This window comes from Cherax quadricarinatus, chromosome 85 (genome assembly GCF_038502225.1).
Source record: "Cherax quadricarinatus isolate ZL_2023a chromosome 85, ASM3850222v1, whole genome shotgun sequence".
In the NCBI taxonomy this organism is placed as follows: Eukaryota; Metazoa; Arthropoda; class Malacostraca; order Decapoda; family Parastacidae; genus Cherax; species Cherax quadricarinatus.
The window spans coordinates 18,832,420-18,855,208 of NC_091376.1; the positions used below are offsets into that span (position 1 = coordinate 18,832,420).

At 39.9% G+C, this 22,789-nt stretch overlaps 1 protein-coding gene across 1 annotated transcript in view; it reads right to left on the reverse strand.

Annotated features, from left to right (window-relative positions):
* Positions 1–22,789, reverse strand: part of LOC128703103 (uncharacterized) — a 209,150-nt gene that overhangs the window by 69,517 nt on the left and 116,844 nt on the right. Inside the window, exons 4-7 of the mRNA XM_070103530.1 lie at positions 14,249–14,482; positions 13,852–14,016; positions 13,439–13,658; positions 100–319 (exon numbers count right to left, since the gene is read on the reverse strand). Of these exons, the coding sequence (XP_069959631.1) occupies positions 100–319; positions 13,439–13,658; positions 13,852–14,016; positions 14,249–14,482 (839 nt within the window). The remainder of the gene's footprint in view (positions 1–99; positions 320–13,438; positions 13,659–13,851; positions 14,017–14,248; positions 14,483–22,789) is intronic.

A 22,789-nucleotide genomic window follows, 5' to 3' on the forward strand; every position in this document is an offset into this window, starting at 1 on the left:
TGAATAAAGAACTTAGTTACGTAACCATAGAAAAATTCTCACTATAGAGGGTGTGTTATTAATTTTTCTCGCTTTATTAGCCTTAAAAATATTATGTACTTAGGTTCGTTAAGAATTTTGGTGAGAGCGTCAACGATCATGTCCGTAGTAAGTTCTTCCCATATCAAAAAGTCTCCAAGTCCAGAGTTCTTAATAAACATGCTGTTCTTGGGCTGGTCACCGAAGATAGGTAGAGCGAGGAGTGGCGTAGCGTGATAGATGGCTTCTTGCGTACTGAGGAGACCACCGTGTGTGATGAACACTTTCACGTTGTTGTGAGCTGTGGAACAATGTAAGTGAAAGCAACAAGAGGCATGGTACATTGTAAATTAAAAATGAGCAGTTTTTCGTTCATCAACGATGATTATCAACTTTTAAGTAACAAGGAAAATGGAAGGAAACCAGGATGAGGCTATAGCAGACGGCGCTTAGGTGACAGCTAAAGCTAGGTTCTAAATATTCGATAATACACTTGGAGAGACAAGCAAAGTCGTACGGTTTAACTTACCATAGTCTTGCTATGGCTAACACTTGGTCGGTAGTTCAATCTCCCAAAATGGGGATATCCCGATACGGCTAGCTCTGTTTCCTCGAATCAAATTTGTTTTCTCGAGTTTTTCATAAAATGGCTAGATTTTTGGTCCTGCCCAGGTGCTATCCCACTGTGCTAGCTCCATTTCCTTAAATCAAGAATTTTTCCAACATAACCTAAACTTATACACGCGATTTTCGTTAAATTAAATTCGATTACTCCCGTCTTAAATTTCCTATACCGAAAACATTGCTGGGGTATCTTTAAATTTTATACACAAATAACCTGCACTTAGAAGAGAGCTTATGACGACGTTTCGGTCCGACTTGGACCATTTACAAAGTCACACTGACATAAAGGAGAGAAGGACGGAGTATATATTTGCCAGCAGACATTGACGAGATCCAGAGGTGGTTACGTCACGGGTGTTCTGAAGTTTGAAGCATCTTACAATGTAATGGGAAAGGAAGGCATCTAAAGCGACATAGTCAAGACTAAGAAAGTTAGAAGTAGAGTAGACAGTTTCAGCAGAAAAACAGTCAGTAGGATGACTGTGACCTCTGACGTGACAGAAAAGAGCATTGTGGTTGTCGGCAAGCCTAACACTACTTTTGTGCTCCCTAAGTCTGTCAAAAAGACATCGGCCAGTTTCTCCAAAGTACTGAAGAGGACAAGAGGAACAAGAAATGGAGAAGACACCAGGAACATTTATAGAGGGAGGAGAGGTATGAACTAGATTAGTGCGAAAATTCTGGCGAAAAGTGAGTTTGATTTCTAAGGAACGGAGAGAGTTGTTGAGATTAGAAAGACCGGAAATGTAGAGAAGGCAGAGGACAAGAGAGTTCACAGGAGTAGAGAGTTTGGGAGAGAGGAAAGTCCGTTTAGCACATGAGAAGGCAGAGTCTATGAAATGGGAAGGGTAGCCAAGACAGGAAAATTAATTATGATAAGTGAAAATTTCTGATTCAAAGAACTGAGTATCACAAATACGGAGAGCACGGAGAAAGAGGGAGATAAGAGCACTTTTCTTGACAAGGGAAGCATGATAAGAAAAGTAGTGAATGTACATGCCACTGTGCATAGGCTTGCGGTACACCTGTATCTGAGCGGTGGACATGAACATCAAGGAAAGGAAGCAAGAAATTAGATTCCCATTCAGCTTTAAACTTAAAGGAAGGGACAAGATTATTAAGAGCATCAAGAAATGGTTGGAAGAGATTGGAGTCATGAGGCCACAGAGCAAAGCTATTATCTACATAGCGTAGCCAAAGTGAAGGGCTCACATCAATAGTAGGAAGAACATGGAAAGATTAGCAAGAACAGGAGACAGAGGAGAGCCCACAGCGACACCGAAAGTTTGAGAATATTTACTTTGGAAGGAAAAGGAATTTGAGTCCACACAAAGGCGGATAAAATCAAGAATGACATCTGAGAAATTTAAGGACATCAAGAGGGACATTAGTGGAGAGGGACTCAACGTCAAGACTAAGCATCTTACAGGTTGGGAGAGAGCGAACCCGTTCAATGAAGTCTTGAGAGTGACGGAGGTGGGCAGGAGAAAAAGTACCAAGAAAGGGAGTGAGGGTTTTGGCCAGCCAAGAAGCAAGAGAATAAGAGACAGAACCTATTGAGGATATGATAGGACGAAGAGGAATATCAGGTTTATGAGTTTTGGGAAGGCCATAGAAATAGGGCAGAATGGGACAGATGATCTTGTTCAACGTTTTCGTGTCATCTGTCCCTCTCCGCCATATCTATGACCTTCCCAAAACTCATAAACCTGATGTTCCTTTACGTCCCATCATATCTTCTAGAGGTTCTGTCTCTTATTCTCTTACTTTTAGCTGGCCTTTTTCTCCTGCTCACCTTCCTCACTCTCAAGACTTCATCGAAAAGGTTCGCTCTCTCGACGTGTAGGATGCTTAGTCTTGATGTTAAGTCCCTCTTCACTAACATCCCTCTTCATGATGTCCTTAATTTTCTCAGAGAGTGATGGCCAATGAAGGGTTACCTCATCTCTCTATACTTATGTGCAGGATAATTGTGTATTATTACAGTTACGGTAATGTGCCTTTTTTGTTATATAAATTTTATATTTTGTGGAGCATAGAAATTTATTTATATATGTATTTATTTTAAGAGTTATATTTGCGTATTTTACGTATTTCGAATTATAATTATAATTATAATTATAATTATAATTATAATTATAATTATATTTGGCTAGAGTTGTATGACACAGTCTTGACCTTACTCTATACCTATGATATATTATTACTTGTACACAAGTGTAACTTATTATTAAAAAAAGACTGAGTAAAAAGTAAGCATTTATTTTTGTAGTAAGAATAAATAAAGTATCAGATGTCGTAATTTTGTTAGTGATGATGGTGATGTTGATGATGAAAACAATGGTTGTGCTGGGTGATGATAGTTAATGGAAGAGGTGTGAAAGGTTCTGGTGATAGTTGTGATAAATGGTTTCAAAACCGACGGAGGAAAACAAGAGGACTCGTAGTAATCCTCCTGTTGTGAGTCCTCAGGTCAAGGGAGGAACCTGGTCAGTGGCCGGGCAACATGGAATGAAGCTGAAAATCAAGAAGATTGTTGGAGTGGAAGAAACAATAAAGATCCAGAAAACTACTGAGGAAACTTCCAACCCATTTTCGGTGCTACCCGACGAATGTGGGGTGTCTGCTGGGAATGTCACAACGAGCACCAAGGAAGCATTGGGAAAGGAGGGTGAGTCGACATCCCTTGAAACCCCAACGATGACCATCGATAACGTCACGACGAACTCCGTCAGTGAAGGTAAGACATTGTTTTAGTTGGGAACAGTCAGGTTAAATTGATGGAAAGTGGGTGTGTTTTCCTGGAGCTGGGATGGGGGATATTGTTAGCCGTCTGGACGATATCATGAAGGGTAATGGGAGCAATTCTATTACGTGCCTCAGTGAGGGAGGTAACGAAGTTGGCAGATGTAGGAGTGGAGACCTGACTAGCAGGTATAGGACAGCAATAGAGATAATTAGGAAGAATGGTGGGAACCCTGCAATATGTGGCATTTTGTCCAGGAGTTGGAAATGATTGGTTGTCCAGGGCAATTGGTATCAATTGCTGGCTGGACAAACACTAAGGAAAATTCAGTAACATTCATAGTCAACTGGGACCTCTTCTATGTCAGAAGTGACATGTATGCCAGAGATGGAGTTTCACTTATCTAAGTTTTCGGTGGAAGGAGCTGTTAGGTCTTTAAACTAGAAATAGATAATGGAAGTGGTTTATGTGGAAGAGCAATGAATTCTGAGTGTAGCGATAGTGTGAGTTTTAGGGAAACCAGTTATAGGCAGAATGAGGTAGAGTTAAATGGTGAATATAGGAAAGCCAGTGGCATTAGGCCATAAGGAGATTAACAGGCATAGTGGAGGAACAGAAATCAGTTGGAAGATAAAAGAGAAGGGAGGGTTTCTGAAAATATATTATACTAATAGTCGTAGTGTAAGAAATAAGACAAACTTGTTGAGAATAGTTGCAACTGCGGGTAACACTGAAGATTTTGCTATAACCGAGACGTTAATATGAAAAATAGTGACATGCCTGCTGAATGTCACATTCAGGGTTTTAAAGTGTTCCAAGTAGACAAAAGCATTGGGAAGGGGGGTGGGGTGGCACTTTATGTCCGTGATCGTTTAAATTGTTGCATAAAAACGGGTATAAAGTCTGAAACACATACTGAGTCTGTTTGGGTAGAATTTTCAAAAGGGTATGAAAAAAATTATTTTAGGCATGATATACCGTCCCCCAAACCTGGATAGAAACCAAGGAAGACTACTGTGGGAGGAAACTGTAGGGCCACATGGCACAATAACGTAGTAATTCTAGGAGACTTTAACTTTAGCCATATTGGTTGGAATTCTTTGACTGGGAATTTAAAGTCGAACGACTTTTTAGGGGTAGTTCAGGATTGATTTTTTGAAGCAGCTTGTGACAGGACCTACAAGGGAAAATAACCTGCTTGACTTGGTTCTGGCAAACAGGGAATCCCTCTTTAATAATTCAGACATTTCAGAGGAACTTGGTGCAAGCGACCATAAATCTGAATGGAAGTATGATAGTAGGGATAACTCAGTAACGGTCCCAGATTTTCATTTAGCAGATTACAATGGGCTTAGAGAACACTTATCATCTGTTGACTGGGGTAAAGAAGAGAGCTATTAATTTGAGAGTTTTCTGAACGCTATACATGCTGCCCAAAGAACGTTTATTCCATATAAAGAAATTAGATCGAATAGAAATGACCCAAAATGGATGAATAATAGGCTCAAACATCTTTTAGGGCAGAAGAAATGAATTTACAGGTGCATCAAAGGAGGTGGGGGTCTTTGTGAGGGAAAAGTTCAATAGATAAGAGTAGCGATATAGTAACAATAGTTTCATTGCCGGCTACTTGTTAAGGTAGGGTAAGTCCAGCTCCGGCTATCCCCCACCCTTTTTCCCCCTCCCGGAAAGTGATAGTTTGCTTGCCAGCTACTTGTTAAGGTAAGGCAAGTCTAGCTCCGGCTATTCCCGCCTTTCCCCCCCCCACCCCAAAAGTGATAGTTTGATTGCCAGCTGCTTGTTAAGGTAGGGTCAGTCTAGCTCCCACTATCCCTTCCCATCTTTCTTCCCCCCCCCCCCGAAAGGTGACGTGTGGGGCTCCGGTCCAAACAGTAATCACTAGACTCACAGCTCCCAGCACTACTGTAAGTACATGCCTGCCTTGTATTCTAGTGGATTTATTGGTTGAAAGCTTCACTTTTGACCAATAATAAACTTAGTCCTTGCTCTAAGTTGACTGTTGTAATAATCACCACATCTTTTAGGTATTGTACTTATCATGGAGAGTGATTTCTTAAGCAGTGGGTAACCTGTCTATCTTTCCAGCTTGGATGACAGAGAGGGTCAACTGCCAATCAACGAGTAGAATTGAAGGAGATGGACTAACGTTCTGAGATGTCCCAAATTTTGATCCACTTACCTGTTTGTGTATGCAAGTAGCAGGATATAACCCCTTATCATTGCAGTGGAGGAAACCTGCTTTCCTGTCATCTGGAAGGATTATTGAAAGCTAGAAAATCTGTGAAGAACTAGCCGGTGGGTTGTCATCAACACCTGCGACCCCCCCCCCCCATCATCAGCAACGGCTACGATTTCAACAACACGCAGTGTCACCAACACCAGACACCCACGTTTTATATACATTTATATTAGCGTTGAATTCAGTTATCATTTATATTTTTCATTTTTCATTTTCTTTAATGTAGGATTAATACTTCATATTTAAGTGTTTTATATTTTATATTTTCTAAATAATAAAGTGTTTATGTGTGTCAGTTTTTATTCTTTTTCTATACATTAATTTTCCTGAGGAGGAGCCAGCCTTGGTAATACTGACTGAAGTTGTTACAGGGCTGAGTAAGACTTCACAAGTGGCGACCTTGCCAGAATCAACTCTAATGAATCAAGATTCAACTCCATCTCGAATCTACCATTGGAACTTCAACGCCGCATACCACAGATGGTTACCACCAGCCATGAGTAATCATTCTCTATGGTAGGACTACAGTACAGGTATTTAAAAGATTTGGTGATTGTTATAGTCTCCATTTATTGTAAGTCAAGTCAGGCAGAATATAATATTTAATTCTGCCACCTTTTTGTTCGAGCTTGAAACTCTTTGGAGGATTAGACTCTAGGGACCCGAGATTTTCCAGTGACAATTTCTTTCACTGAGCTCTTTATTTTATCAAGGGAACTGTCGTAGGACACTCTTGATTTGTTGGCGAGAAGATTGGATGGTCATGTGACCCCATTCTACTTACTGTTTGCTCGGAGCCAGCATAGAACCCTTCGTTTTCATTAATACATATTGTTTAATTGAAGCAGGGATCGAGCCCTCTGGTTTATTTACAGTTTGAGTGGAGCAGGAATTGAACCCTCCGTTTTCTTTAATACCCGTTTCATTTCCCCTGATAGTTTAAGTTATTCTTGCAAGTATGGATGAATACCAGTTTTGGATGAATGCTGGAAGTAAGTTAGGAATAACAAGGAAAAATTTAGAATCTTTCATTAGTGCTAAGATCCAGGAAAGACTTGAAAGAGAGAGAATTGAGAGAGAAGAAAGACAGAAAGGGAAAGAGATGAAGAAAAGGAGAGAGAGAGAATCGAAAAGAGAAGAGAAAAAGGAGACAGAGAACCTTGAAAGACAAGAGAAAAAGGAGAGAGAGGGAATTGAGAGAGAAATCCAAGAAAGAGAGTTAGAAAGAGAAAGAGAAGACAAAAAGGAGCGTGATAGAAAGAGCTAAAGAACTTGAGGAACAAGCTAAGATACGTGAGGAACAGGTTAAATTAAGAGAACTTGAGGAAAGAGCAAAGGATAGAGAAGTTGAGGAAAAAGCTAGAGAACTTGAGTTAATAGAGAGAGAAAAGGATCGCGAGCTCGAAAAATCTCGCCTTGAATTAGAGAATAAAAAGTTAACTTTGACACAACAACAATTAGAGGAAGGAATACTTGAACATCATGCAGCTAGTGCACATATTCCAACACCTAATTTACCTCCCTTCACAGAGGGGGAAGACATAACTTCTAACATTATCAGGTTTGAAAATACCGCTACCCTCTGTGAATGGCCTGCTGACACCTGGGCTACTAGGTTAGGAATGTTATTTTCAGGTACCGCTTTGAATATCTATGCAACTTTGTCGCAGGATATTATATGTAATTATAACCTACTGAAGAAGGCAATCCTTAAAGCATATGAAAAAAACCACTAATTCTTACAGGAAAGATTTTAGGTATGTCACCTTACAGCCTGGCCAGAACTTTCAGCACTTACAGGTAACACTCTTTCGTTTGTTCGACTTTTGGATAGAGAGTTCAGGAATTGATCACAGTTATGAATCTCTTAGAGACTTCATGGTTGCTGACCAGTTCCTGACTGCTCTTCCTCACCAGATACGAACATTCATTAGAGAACGTTACCTGATTAAAGCTGAAGAAGTTGCTGAGGCTGCTGACCTGTATGCTGAGGCTCACAATTCCTATAAAGACCTAAAGGGATCGAACCCTAAGGGCAAGAGTTCATCAGACCTTAAGAAATCAAAGTCTCTAGTGGAAAGTAAAATGACTTCTTTTATTCCTGTTTGTCATTTGTGTGGTGTTAAGAGACATAAACGTCCAGATTGTCCTTCTAAGAAGGTCCAAAAAGTTGGAAGATGTTTTAAAGACTGTAATGACCAAACACCCTTCTGTTCAGGAACAGTTAATGGACTTAATGTATATACCATTTTACGAGACACTGGATGCACATGTATAGTCACTTCTGATAAGCTGTTCCCTAACCTTAAAGAAACTCATTCCTCTGCTATACTTTCAGACTACTTGGGCCGTATGGACACTTTTCTTACCATTCGTTATTACATTAGGTCTAAATGGTTCACAGGTTGGTCTGAAGCCGTACTAGCTCCCATCACTTCTTGCTCCGTGCTAATAGGTAATGTAAAAGGTGCCATTCTTCCTTCTGAGATTGACCTTTCATCACCAAAGATGGACATAAGTGTTTCAGATCCTCTTCCTGTAGAGTCAGAGAAGCCCCTCGAAAGTTCAGATGAGACAATGTCTCGTGAGATTCATGTGGGATTAAAAACCATTGATGCTACTCTCGAAAGCGAGGTAGTAGGATCACCGGTTCACTTGTTAGATGAAAGTAAAGATATCACCTCCAATACCATAAATGTCTTGACTAGGGCTCAGACCAAAGCCCAGGCTTCTCCTACTGTCCATCCTTGGATTTTCCCTGACTTTAAGCCTTTATATGTATCGAAGGACTCCTTTGTCAATTTCCAACATAATTGCCCTTCTCTTCAGAATTGCCATAATGCCGCTAAACAAAATCAAGTTATCCAAAGGAAAAACTTTTCATAAAAATTTGAATATATAAAAGGTATCTTGTACAAGTCAGTATTCAAATTAAATTCAGATGAGATAGACTATTCCATCTTAGTTGTTCCAAGTCAATGCAGAGAGACTGTTCTTAAAATGGCTCATGACCTGCCAGTGGCCGGACATTTCTCGCGTCATAAAACCTTAAATAAAATTAGGGAAACCTATTTTTGGCCAAAAATGTCCTCAGATGTCACTACCTATTGTAGATCGTGTAAAGTTTGCCAACTGTCATCCTCCCGAGGTACCAGGCGAGTACCTATGGTCAAAATGCCTATCTTTACGGTACCGTTTGAAAGAGTAGTTATTGACATCGTTGGTTCTTTATCTCCACTTTCATCTGGGGGACATAGATATATATTAACATTAGTTGATTATGCTTCGAGTTTCCCTGAAGCCGTTCCCTTAAAGACCATAACTACTACAGAGGTGGCTGAAGCCCTTTTATCCATCTTCTCCAGAGTGGGCATCCCTAGAGAAATTTTGTCTGACCGTTGGACACAATTCACATCTGACTTAATGCAACATCTCTACCAACTTCTGGGAGTGAAGCCTCTCTTCACCACACCCTATCATCCCAGCTGTAATTGGAGGATTGAGCGCCAGCATTCGATTCTCAAGTCCATTTTAAGGAAACTTTGCTCCCTTAAACCGAAGGAGTGGCATCGTTACCTACTCTGTGCTTTGTTTGCCATGAGGGAGGTTCCCAGTGACTCTTTGGGGTTTTCACCTTTTGAACTTCTCTATGGTAGATAGGCCAGAGGCCCATTGTCCATCCTTCATAACTTATGGACTAATGAGGAGGTGAGTACTGAGGTTCAGTCTTCTTACCAGTTTCTCCTTGACCTTAGATCCAAACTTGAGGAGACCTCTGACATAGTTTCGAAAAACCTAAGCTTGTCAATGGACCAGTACAAAACCTATTTTGATTCCAAAAGTCAGAGGAGAAGTTTTAAAGTAGGGGATGAAGTTCTGGTACTTTTGCCTATCAAGTCAAATAAATGGAAAGGTCCATATAAAGTATTAAAAATTTGTGGGAAAGTTGACTACCTCATAGAAGTCAAGGAGAAACCTAAGCTTTATCATATACACATCCTTAAGAAATATTACCGAAGAAATTCGGTCAACTGCCTTAATAACTTTGACTTAGTTTTTCCACACGAACTTGATAAGACAACTGAAGAATGTATGGTGTGTGTAATTGACACCTCTAACTTAGACTATGATGAAGAACTACATGACTTGGTGACTTTTGACCACTCGGGCGCAACCAACATTAATATTAATGAATCTTTGGATGACCATAAGAGACATGAACTACTTCAATGTGTGAGTAACATTTCAGACGTCTTTACTGATATTTTAAGTGTTACCTCCACGGTAGTCCATAAGATTGACTTAGTGACGGACAATCCTATCAAACGAAAATTATACCCAGTTCCAGTTCACCTTAGGGATGCATTTGACCGAGAGGTAGACAAATTATTAAAACTAAAGATCATTGAACCTTCAGTATCTGCATATTGCTCACCAGTAATCATGGTTAAGAAGGATAATTCATATAGACTTGCTGTTGACTTCAGAGGCCTTAATGCTATAACTCGGTGGGATGCTAACCCTATGCCCTTAATAGATAGCGATCTACACAAATTTTATGATGCTTCCTTCTTTTCAGAGATTGATATTGCGCAGGCATATCATCAAGTTATGTTAGATCCTTCTTCTAAGCAGTACACTGCTTTTCCTACACACCAAGGACTGATGCAATATAGAACTATGCCCTTCGGTTTGGTAACTGCCTGTGCTACCTACGTGAGACTGATGAGAAAGGTCTTGGGTAATATGACAAATGTTTCAGTTTATTTTGATAACATTTGCGTAATGACATCCACGTGGGGCGAGCATATCCAAACATTAACATCAGTTTTATGTAGGTTACGCTCACATGGCCTCACTGCCAAGCCGAAGAAATGCTTCCTTGGGTATAACAAGATTAGATATCTTGGACTGATACTTTCTGATAACTCTCTGCAGCCTCTCCCCAGTAAGATCAAAGCTTTATTAGAATTTAAATTCTCCAAAACCAAGAAGCTCATGCGTAGCTTTCTTGGTTCTGTAAATTTTTATGCACGGTTTATCCCAAACCTTACTGATCTTACAGGCATCTTATCCGACTTCCTTAAAAAGTCTGTGAAGGAACCTCTTGAACTTTCCGAAGTAGCTCGGGAAAAGTTTAATGAGATTAAAAGTATCTTTTCGAAAGACCCTATACTTAAGATTCCAGATATTAATAAAACATTTTGCTTAAGAACTGATGCCTCCAATACTGGCTTAGGTGCGGTGTTACTACAATACCATGATGGTACTCCCTTCCCTGTATGCTTCCTAAGCCGGAAACTCCTTCCCGCAGAAACGTGATACTCCACAATAGAAAAGGAATGTTTAGCCCTTGTGTGGGGTATTGATTCAGTGGAAAATGTACTAGTTACGAGAATAACCGCTGATCATGTACCACAGCAAAAATTATCATTACTGGAAGAAATGAATGAACCAGTTGATGAGTTGTGGGATTTAGATGCGATAGGCATTGATGTAAATAAACCAAGCCCACAAGAGTCTCAGACTTATAACCAATATTTGGACACTGTCAAATATAAAGATGGACAGTATTGGGTTAGGTTACCATGGAAATTAAATCCACCACATCTGCCTAGCAATTATCGCATGGCTCTCGGACAAATGAAAGCACAAATACATGAGCTCAGGAAGAATCCAGAGCTACTGACTGTCTATGATAATATCATACAAGAACAGTTGGACAATAAATTCACTGAGGAAGTAGTCGAAGATAAGTCGAATACAGAAGCTCATTATCTCCCGCACCATGGAGTCAGAAAAGATTCTGAAACCACTCCACTACGTGTTGTATACAATTACAGCGCACGTGCAAATAAAGATGTAGCAAGTCTTAATGACTGTCTGATGACCGGACCCTCACTAACTGAGAAGCTTGGAGACGTGCTTATGAAATTTCGCACAAATTCACAAGTCTACACGGCTGATATTTCCAAAGCTTTCTTAAGAATAGGACTACAAGAAATAGATAGAGATTATACTTGATTCTTGTGGCCTGAAAATCCACATGATCCTCAAAGTCCTGTGAAAACTTATTTGTTTCAAATCAGTATTATTTGGTGCAACATTCTCTCCATTCTTACTAGAAGCTACTCTAAATACACATTTGAAGAAATCTGTAAGTATCTTCAAAGAAATCTTAAAGAAAAGTTTCATTGTGGACATTCTTTAAGGTACTGTGAATAAAGAGGAGGATTTGAAATCCTTATACTGAGACGCTAACAAAGAAATAAAAGAGGCAAATATGCCTCTCAGGATGTGGGATACTAATTCAACTCAATTAAGGGAACTTATCAAAGAAGATTTCCCTGAAACTGAAATTCCTGATTGCAACAATATGCTGGGACTTAATTGGAACTCACAGGAAGATACTTTGAGTCTCAAAAGGATAAACAATAAATCATACAGTACACTCACTAAACGTAGTTTACTGTTAGAGGTATCACAATGTTTTGATCCTCTAGGACTCGTCTCACCAATTATCATTATTACTTTAATTCTTGCTCACACTGAGAGAGAGCCTTGTCAAATTACAGTAGGTGGAGCCTAGACTCCCCAACTGACCCCAGTTGGCTTAGGCGAGTACTTGTGGCTGGCAGCATTGATACTCATTGTGGCGGCACTCCTGACGTCCTCGTTCCACTTTAGTTTTTTCTCTATATTTGTTTTAATCCAGAAAGTGTCTTAAACAAGGGGTGACCTAATTTTGTGTAATGTCAGGATGGAGCCGACAGTAATTAATTCACACTCTCAGGTGAAAAGTCAGCACCAGCACCAGGACCAGCACCAAGCACCATCACCAGGCACCATTACCACCATCAACAACACTACCAACACTTCTACACCCCTATCACCAACACTATCACCAACACTATCACCAACACTATCACCGACACTGTCACCAACACTATCACCAAAACTATCACCAACAATATCACCAGCTCCCTCCTCACCACTATGTTTCATATTTATAAGGGAAAAGCTAAACCTGTAGGAGTTTTGCAGAGTGACGGGGAAAGAAAAGCATAAGAAGCACAGGTGTAATCTAAGATCAAGGCCCTCTCACCAGCATCAAGGCCCTCTCAACAGCATCAAGGACCTTCCTTGTCTAGTTGGTGATATACTCATCAAAATTTTAATAACGATTTCTTTATTATAAAATTGCACGCGAAACGAAATTTAAAGTTGAATATGTTTCTCTTCTTGTTCCTTATCTATATTAAAATTTCATTATTTTCTATGCAAAAAATTGCTGGCATGAAGTGTATATTATAAATTAGGGAAGTAATATTCATTCTTCTCTTATGTGGCATCAGAGAAAATACTTATAACAGAGTTTTATCAGCATTCGTTATTTTAATTCAAACTGTCCGACTTCAAACTTAAGACTCGTGATGCACCAACCTTATTGGTTGTTTCTTCCTTGTTTTCACCACCGTCACAGAACAGTTTCTGATCACTTATTACAATCTTCTATAAGAAGGTATTAGGATTAAAATGTTTACTTACAATGAATATTTTCCAGATATTTATTTTCTCTAAATTAATGGAATGTGAGATGTAAGACTGAGCATCAGATAGAATCAAAGTAGTGGGAACATCTAAAGCGTGTGTATTGTGAGTGAGAGACGCTAGTAGAATAGCTAAAAAAAAAGACTGTGAAACTATGGTAAAAAAACTGATAACTAATAAAAAATATAGATAATATGTAGCGACTGTAAGTGAGGCTTCTAATGGAAGCTAAGACTCACCAAGAATATCTTGCTGGGGAAGCCACTTGCTGATCATCACGTTGTCAGGGACGTCCTCCAGTTCTCCTTCGTATTTCCAGATGACTCGCTGTGGCAGCCTGCGGAAAGCCTGGATGAAGAGGTCGCGGTACTGGACTGGCATTGACGAACTGCGCACAAACGATCCCAAACTGAAGTAAATTACGCCAGATCTTGATCCTGTGATCCATGATTCCAATTCCTGTAAAAAAAGCCGTACTTTATCATCTTTTAATAAAAGAAATGCGCAGTGAAAGACAGGTGGATCAGTAGGAGTAACAACAAACCTGAGTCTCTGATGACAGAATGATTGATTATGGGCAGGACCACTGATATTGGTTAAGGTGGCATAACGGAATGATATGACCATGGATCAGGTAGTCAGGACAACTCACCTGAGGCAGAGGGTTGGCAGGACGACAGTGCATGGCGCCCACCTCCACCTGTGAGGGCAGGAGAGGCAGTGGTGTGTTTATAGAAAAGTGACTGTTGAGCAGCGATAAACTCACGTTCCTCTCCAGGTCCAACAACAGTGGCAGCTCCGGGAACTGAGCTGAGATCTGAGGAATACCACCAATACTTTACAGTTGAGCCTGGGAGCAGGTCTGGCATTGCATCAAAATATCAAGATTCTTCTGTTGCTCAAAGTAACATTAGCCTCCACTCACTATAGTAAAATTATAACTACACATTTATGAAGCAGAAAAATATTATATAGATGATTCTGCTCATTTCCTGACGATTATCGGCTGCACCAGTCTAGAGTACTGTCTGTGATTGCATGTTACTCACAGCTTTTTGTATCAGTGGCAAAATGGTCCATTTCCGCCAGTAAAGCGCATGTCTAATGTGTGAGAAAGTATTGTAGAAGCGATGCCAGATGTTCAAGGGTCTTGAGTGGTCCTGCAAGAAATGAGGAACGTAGGCTGGGTTAGGAACGTTGCCCAGAACCGAGCTCATGCGTGGTTCCATCCCTGACGTTGAAACGGTAATGAAGGGAACTTCGTGCAGGAAGGGATATGCAACCTGTGGAAGACCGAGTTCTGTTATCCACAGAAAATTAAATTTAACCAACACTTTCATATACGATTCCAGAATTTCCGTAACTCTTTTCAGTACACATAACATGGAGTTAGTCAGCAACAGATTTATCATCTTTCCTAATTCCAGGGTTTCTAGTAACATTTCTAAGGTACAAAACAGTCATCAACAAGTCCTCCAAGTAACAAATACAAATAAAATATTTATTTTCTGCAATATTCAGGTAATGTAGCTTACATATAATAAAATATTTTCAGGCACAAAGAAAGCCACTAGAATGTGGCACATTTCTGACATATGTTGGCTGATATGTTCACCATTACTCTAAACACTCAAAGCATGTCAAGGAAAGCGTTCACCTTTGTTCCTACGAACACTGTGTCTATGCACCTCCGAGATTTATGATTAAAGGTAATTATTGTCAAATGAATTACAGATTGTTTTCAGTCAAATAACATAGTGCGACTGACCTGAATTTCGACCCGAGTTGTCTAGTCAGCCTCTCTGGACGCTAGCTAAATTCTCAACACCCTAAACCAATAAACTACTGAGGAAGTGGTTTAGAGCGTCTAACATAAGAACATAAGATCATAAGAAAGAAGGAGCACTGCAACAGCCATACTGACCCATGCGGAGCAGCTCCATGTCCCCCCCCCCGGATTAGTCCAATGACCCACCCCCCGGATTATCCCAATGACCCACCCAGTCTGGTCATCCCCACTCAAGGATGGAGCACTGTACCAGACCCAGCAGCACAAGCTAGTCAGGTCCAACTCACACCCACCCACACCCACTCATGTATTTATCTAACCTTTTTTTAAAACTACACAACGTTTTAGCTTCAATAACTGTGCTTGGGAGCTTGTTCCACTCATCCACAACTCTATTACCAAACCAGTGCTTTCCTATATCCTTCCTGAATCTGAATTTTTCCAACTTGAAACCATTGCTGCGGGTCTTGTCTTGGCTGGAAATTTTCAGCACACTATTTACATCCCCTTTATTTATTCCTGTTTTCCATTTATACACCTCGATCATATCCCCCCTAATTCTACGCCTTTCGAGAGAGTGCAGATTCAGGGCCTTCAGTCTATCCTCATAGGGAAGATTTCTGATACATGGGATCATCTTTGTCATCCTCCTTTGTACGTTTTCCAGAGCATTCATATCCATTCTGTAAAACGGTGACCAGAACTGAGCAGCATAGTCTAAATGAGGCCTAACCAAGGATATATAGAGATGAAGAACAACATGAGGACTTCTATTATTTATACTTCTAGATATGAAGCCAAGAATTCTGTTAGCTTTATTGCGAACACTAATGCGCTGTTGTCTTGGTTTTAGGTTAGTGTTAACCAGAACTCCTAAATCCTTTTCGCAATCGGTAGTATTAAGATCTACATTATTTAGTTTATATGTGGCATGGTTATTTAACTGTCCAACATTTAGAACTTTGCATTTGTCAATATTAAACTACATCTGCCACTTCTCCGACAATTGCGTAAGTCTATTCAAATCATCCTGGAGTGCTCTAATGTCCTCGTTAGAATGAATTGGACGGCCTATTTTGGTGTCATCAGCAAATTTGCTTATGTCGCTATTTATTCCCTCATCTATGTCGTTTATGTAAATTGTGAACAACAACGGGCCCAACACTGACCCCTGAGGAACACCGCTTGTGACGTGCCCCCATTCTGATTTCTCCCCATTTATGCAAACTCTCTGCTGTCTATTTGTCAGCCATGCCTCTACCCAGGAAAATATTTCTCCTCCTATTCCGTGTGCCCTAATTTTTCTCAATAGCCTCTGGTTTGGAACTCTATCGAAAGCCTTACTGAAGTCCATGTACACAACATCATATTCATTACCATGATCTACCTTCTCAAACACCTAAGTGAAAAAAGTTAGTAAATTCGTAAGACATGAACGCCCCTTTGTAAAACCGTGTTGAGAATCATTAATCAATCTGTGCCTGTCAAGATGGCTACGAATTGCTTCGGCAATTATTGATTCCATAAATTTTCCCACTATGGAGGTAAGGCTTATTGGTCTATAGTTCAAGCAAAGGACCTCTCACCTGCTTTGTAAATAGGAATTACATTTGCCATTTTCCACTTATCAGGCATTATGCCAGTTTGTAGTGATATGTTAAAAAGATTAGCCAAAGGTATGCTAAGTTCCTCTTTACATTCCTTTAACGCCCTTGCGAACAGTTCATCAGGACCTGGGGATTTGTTAGGTTTCAGTTTTACGATTTGTCTGAGGACCATGTCACTAGTTACCGCAATCGTACATAGTTTATTATCATCCTTTTCTACGTAATCTATTATTTCAGGAATATAGCTAGTATTTTCCTGGGTGAAAACTGAGAGGAAGTAGGTATTTAGAATTTCACACATATCCTTATCACTGTCAGTGATCTGACAAGAGTTACTCTTAAGTTGGCCAATCTTGTCTCTAATCTTACTTCTGTATACCTGAAAGAACCCTTTTGGGTTAGTCTTTGAATCCCTTGCGACCTTAGCCTCATAATCTCTTTTTGCTTTTCTTATTCCTTTCTTTATTTCTCTCTTTAATTGAATATATTGAGTTCTTAACTGCCCATCCCCTCTTTTGATACGCCTATATATGCCTCTCTTTTGACCAATGAGCCGTTTTAATCTATTGTTCATCCATTTGGGATCATTTTTGTTAGATCTAATTTCCCTACTCGGAAAAAAATTTGTCTTGGCAGCTAGAACTATGCTCTGAAAAACGTCATATTGGCAACCAAGATCACCTACCTGACTCATAGTTAGGACATCCCAATTTAGCCCACCCAAGTAATTTTTCAGTCCCATGAAGTCGGCCAAGCGAAAATCTGGGACAGAGATTTCATTGCAGTTATCTGGGTAATTCCATGATATATTGAAGCTAAGTGATTTGCGATCACTTTCCCCAAGCTCATCATTAACCTCAAGATTATTAATTAGTGACTCTTTGTTGGCAAGAACCAAGTCAAGCAGATTGCTTCCTCTAGTTGGTTCTGTCACAACCTGTTCTAAAAAGCAATCCTGAACCGTATCAAGAAAGTCACTAGTCTCGTGATTTCCTGTCATATTGTTCTAATCAATTTGTCTAAAGTTAAAATCTCCCATTATCACAACATTTTCATATCAAGATGCCTTATGAGTTTCGTCCCATAACAGCTTACTGCACTCCCTATCAAGGTTTGGGGGTCTATAAATCACACCCAAAATCAATTTGTCACGACCCTCGAGAAACTGAAGCCAAACTGATTCTCTGTTCGATGTTTCTAATCTTATATCATGTCTAATTCAACAATTTAAATTTTCTCTGACATACATCGCCACACCACCACCCTTCCTGTTGACCCTATCAGTGTGGAATAGTTTATAAACCTGTATGTTGCATTCAGAAGGCATTTCTCTATCTTTCAGGTTGTACCAGGTCTCTGTTATACCAATAATATCTATATTACCTACACTTGCAAGTAATTTTAGCTCATCTATCTTATTTCTTAGACCCCTACTATTCGAGTCATTACTAGCAACTTTATTTTGAATATTGTCTTTTAAACATATCCCTGAGGTATCCCGGTAATAACTGCTGTTTTTCACTCTAATGCTGCAGCCTGATTATTTCCCACAAACACCCATACCTCTATAATCTATCAGTTTAAATTCTTAGACAAGTCATCAATTGCCCTCTCAATTGAATTGGCTAATGCAATCACTCCATCCCCAGAGAGATGAACCCCATCCCTTGCATACATATCACGTTTGCCAAAGAAAAGGTCCCAGTTATCAATGAATGGGATTGCAAGTTCCTTGCAGTACCTGTCCAGCCAGTGATTTATAACAATTGCCCTAGACATCCATTCATTGCCCACTCCCTTTCTAGGCAAGATGCTACATATGACTGGGATCCCTTCCTTAGAGCTACCTACTTCTATGGCTGACCTGTACTTACCCAGCAGCTGCTCTCTCCTGCCCTTCCCAATGTTATTACCCCCAGCACTAAGACAGATAATGGGCTTGTTCCATTACCTGCCATAATATTTTCCAACCTGTTGAAGGATCAGTAATAGAAGGAGAAGAGGGATTATAAATGTGTAAATTCAAGGATTATGTGGATGAAAAATAGGGGTCGGATGCAAAAAGTGGGCCATAGTAAGGATGTATGCGCCTGGAGAATAGAGGAGTGTAGAGGAGAGGGAGAGATTTTGGGAGATTTTAAGCGAATGTATAGGAACCTTTGAACTAAGTGAGAGAGTAATTGTGGTAGAGGGGAACCCTTGATTGAAATTTGTATAGATAAGGGCTTAGTTATAGGAAATACATATTTCAAGGAAAAGAGGATAAATAAGAATACAATATATGATGTAGGGCGTAATGACATTAGTTTGTTGGATTATGTATTGGTAGGTAAAAGACTGTTGAGTAGACTTCAGTGGTGACCTGTACTTTACTCAGTGGTGACCTGTACTTTACTCAGTGGTGACCTGTACTTTACTCAGTGGTGACCTGTACTTAACTCTGTGAAGAAGTGTCTTGTGTGCTCCCCGTGGTCAACCAAGATGCCCTCCATCGAGCAACTTTACCAGCAACTTAAGGAAGAATTGAGGGTAGCAAAGATGGAGATACGGCGATTAACCGAGGAAAACAAGAGGATTCGTAGTAGTCCTCCTGTTTCGAGTCCTCAGGTCAAGAAGGGATCGTGGTCAGTGGCTGGACAGCAGGGGACGACGAATGGAAAGCCAGAAACGATGAAGAAGAAAGAGACTGCTGTGGAAACTCCTGTGGAAACCTCCAAAGCATTCTCGGTTCTACCTGACGAATGTGAGTCGACTACTGGGACCGTCACGACGAACGACAACAAGGAAGGTAAGAATATTGTTGTTGTTGTGGATAGCCAGGTTAGATACATGGATAGGGCATCCTGCTTGAAGGACAGGAGTATGAGACAGAGTGTATGCTTTCCTGGGGCTGGGATGGAGGACATTGTTAGCCGGCTTGACAACATCATGAACGGTAATGGGATCAATCCTATTATTTGCCTCAGTGCTGGAGGCAATGATGTAGGCAAGCGTAGAAGTGAGGATTTAGTTAGAAAGTTCAGGACAGCTATAGACATAATTAGGAAGAAGGGGGGGGAGCCCTGTTATATGTGGGATTTTGCCAAGAAGAGGTGTTGGTAATGAATGGTTGTCCAGAGCAATTGGTATTAATTGTTGGCTGGATAAACACTGTAAGGTAATGCAGTACCATTCATTGACAACTGGGACAACTTCTATGGCCGAAATGACATGTATGCCAGGGATGGGGTTCACTTATCCAGGGCAGGTGTGGGTTTTCTTGCTAACTCAGTTGAGGGGGTTGTTAGGACTTTAAACTAGGATTAGTTAGAGGTATGGGTTTAGAAATGATAAATAATGAGTATGGATATATTTACTTATGCTCTGATATTAAGAATCTTAATAGTAACTGTCATGGAGTAACTCTGGGTAATGATAATTTCAGAAATTGTGTAAAAACAAAGATGAATAGGAAAAATGTGCAGAAGAAAAAATATATGATGGTATTTTATGCTAACAGTCGAAGAGCAAGAAATAAAATTAATGAACTACGTTTGGTAGCATGTGCTGGGAACTTTGATATCATTGCATTAACTGAAACGTGGTATGATTTAAAGAGTCGGAATATGGCTGCTGAGTGTAATATTCAGGGATTTAAGGTGTTCAATGTGGATAGATCTAATGGGAAGGGGGGAGGAGTTTCATTGTATGTTCGAGAAAATATTAATTGTTGCATAAAAACAGGTATAAAAATAGATGGAGCAGTGTTACAGTCTGTAACAGAGTCTGTTTGGGTAGAGTTCGTGGAGGGTCAAGAAAAACTAATTCTAGGTGTAATATACCGACCTCCAGGCTTGGATCACGATAGAGGGAGACTTCTTTGGGACGAAATTGTTAGGGCTTCTGGACACAGTAACATAGTCATAGTAGGGGACTTTAACTTTGGTCAAATTGACTGGAATTCTTTGACAGGTAATCTAGAGTCCAGTGACTTTTTGGAAACAGTTCAGGACTGTTTTCTGAAACAGAGCGTAACTGAGCCTACAAGGGGTAATAATTTGCTAGACCTAGTCTTGTCAAATAAGGAAACACTCGTGAGTAATCTGGAGATCACTGAATAGCTTGGCGCGAGTGATCACAAATCCATCACCTTTAGCATTAATTGGGAATGCAAGAATAATGATAATACAGTAACAATCCCTGATTTTCGTTCTGCCGATTATAATGGACTTAGGGAACATCTGTCTAATCTTGATTGGGGTTATCTAGCTAATGATTTTATTGAAGATAATCATACTTATGAATATGAAGGGATCTGCTTTTATGATTGTTTTCTTAATAATGTACACAGTGCCCAGAGTATATACATTTCCCAGAGAGAAATTAGGTCTAATAATAACGATCCCAAATGGGTTAACAGGAGGCTAAAGCATCTATTAGGGGAGAAAAAGGGAATTTACAGGCGCATCAGAAGAGGAGAGGTTAACCTTACTGACCAATATGTTCAGCTTAAAAGAGAAGTTAAAAAGGCGATTAGAAAGGCTAAACGTGACTATGAAATTAGAGTTGCTAATGAATCAAAGACTAATCCGAAGGGGTTCTTTCAAGTGTATAGGACGAAGGTGAAGGAAAAAGTAGGACCTCTGAAAACTGGGAATGGACAGCTGACGGATAATGTACTGGAAATGTGTTCCTTATTTAATGACTATTTTTTGTCAGTTTTTACACAGGAAGATGTAAATGAGATTCCAGTAATTAACAATTATTTAGTTCCTGATGAATTTAAGTTAACTAATATTACTGTCACGAGGGACATGGTTATTAAACAGATAGACAAACTGAAGCAAAATAAGTCCCCGGGACCCGATGAGATGTTTTCCAGGGTACTTAAGGAATGCAAGATGGAGCTTAGTCAGCCATTAACGAGTGTATTCAATGCGTCCATCCTTACCAGTGTTGTGCCAGAGTTGTGGAAGATGGCTAATGTGGTTCCTATATTCAAATCTGGGGATAAGTCCACTCCTTCAAATTACCGTCCAATAAGCCTGACATCTATAGTGGGCAAGTTATTAGAATCAATTATGTGATAAATGGTTTTGAAAACCGACAAGTTGAAGAATTGAGACACTTATGCAACACATGGGAATCTTTATAAGATTCCCATGTGTTGCATAAGTGTCTCAATTCTTCAGAATCAATTATAGCTAACATTATCAGAAGTCACCTTGAAGAGCATAACTTGATAAATGAATCTCAGCATGGATTCACGAGAGGTCGTTCCTGCCTGACAAACTTACTGACGTTCTTCAATAGAACATTTGAGGCAGTTGACAGTGATAAGGAATATGATATTGTTTATTTGGATTTTAGTAAAGCCTTCGATAGAGTACCTCACAAGAGACTCTTAAGAAAAGTGGCAGCTCATGGTATAGGAGGTAAAGTTCTAGCATGGATTGAGGCATGGCTTACCAATAGAAAGCAGAGAGTTACCATTAATGGAGTGAAATCTGAATGGGGATTAGTCACTAGTGGCGTTCCACAAGGATCAGTTTTAGGCCCTCTCTTGTTCATAATTTACATTAATGACCTTGATGAAGGGATTACGAGTGACATGAGTAAATTTGCTGATGATACAAAGATAGGCCATATAATTCACTCTGAGGAGGATATCAATGAACTCCAGGACGATTTAGACAAATTAATGTCTTGGTCTGAAAAATGGCAAATGAAGTTCAATGTGGATAAGTGTAAGGTACTTGCCCTTGGTAATGAAAATAACCCTCGAAGCTATAATCTAGGTGAAGTAGAGCTTGATCATACAGAATGTGAAAAAGACTTGGGAGTCATTGTAAGCAGAAATCTAAAGCCAAGACAGCAGTGCCTTAGTGTGCGCAACAAGGCCAACAGATTACTTGGATTTATCTCAAGAAGTATAAGTAACAGAAGTCCAAAAGTTATTTTACAGCTCTATACCTCACTAGTGAGGCCTCATTTGGATTATGCTGCTCAGTTTTGGTCCCCTTACTACAGGATGGATATAGACTCATTAGAGAACATACAGAGAAGAATGACTAAAATGATTTACTGTGTAAGAAACTTCCCGTATGAAGATAGACTCAAAGCCTTAAATCTCCACTCTCTGGAGAGGCGTAGAATGAGGGGAGATATCATTGAAGTGTATAAGTGGATGACGGGCATAAACAAGGGAAATATTA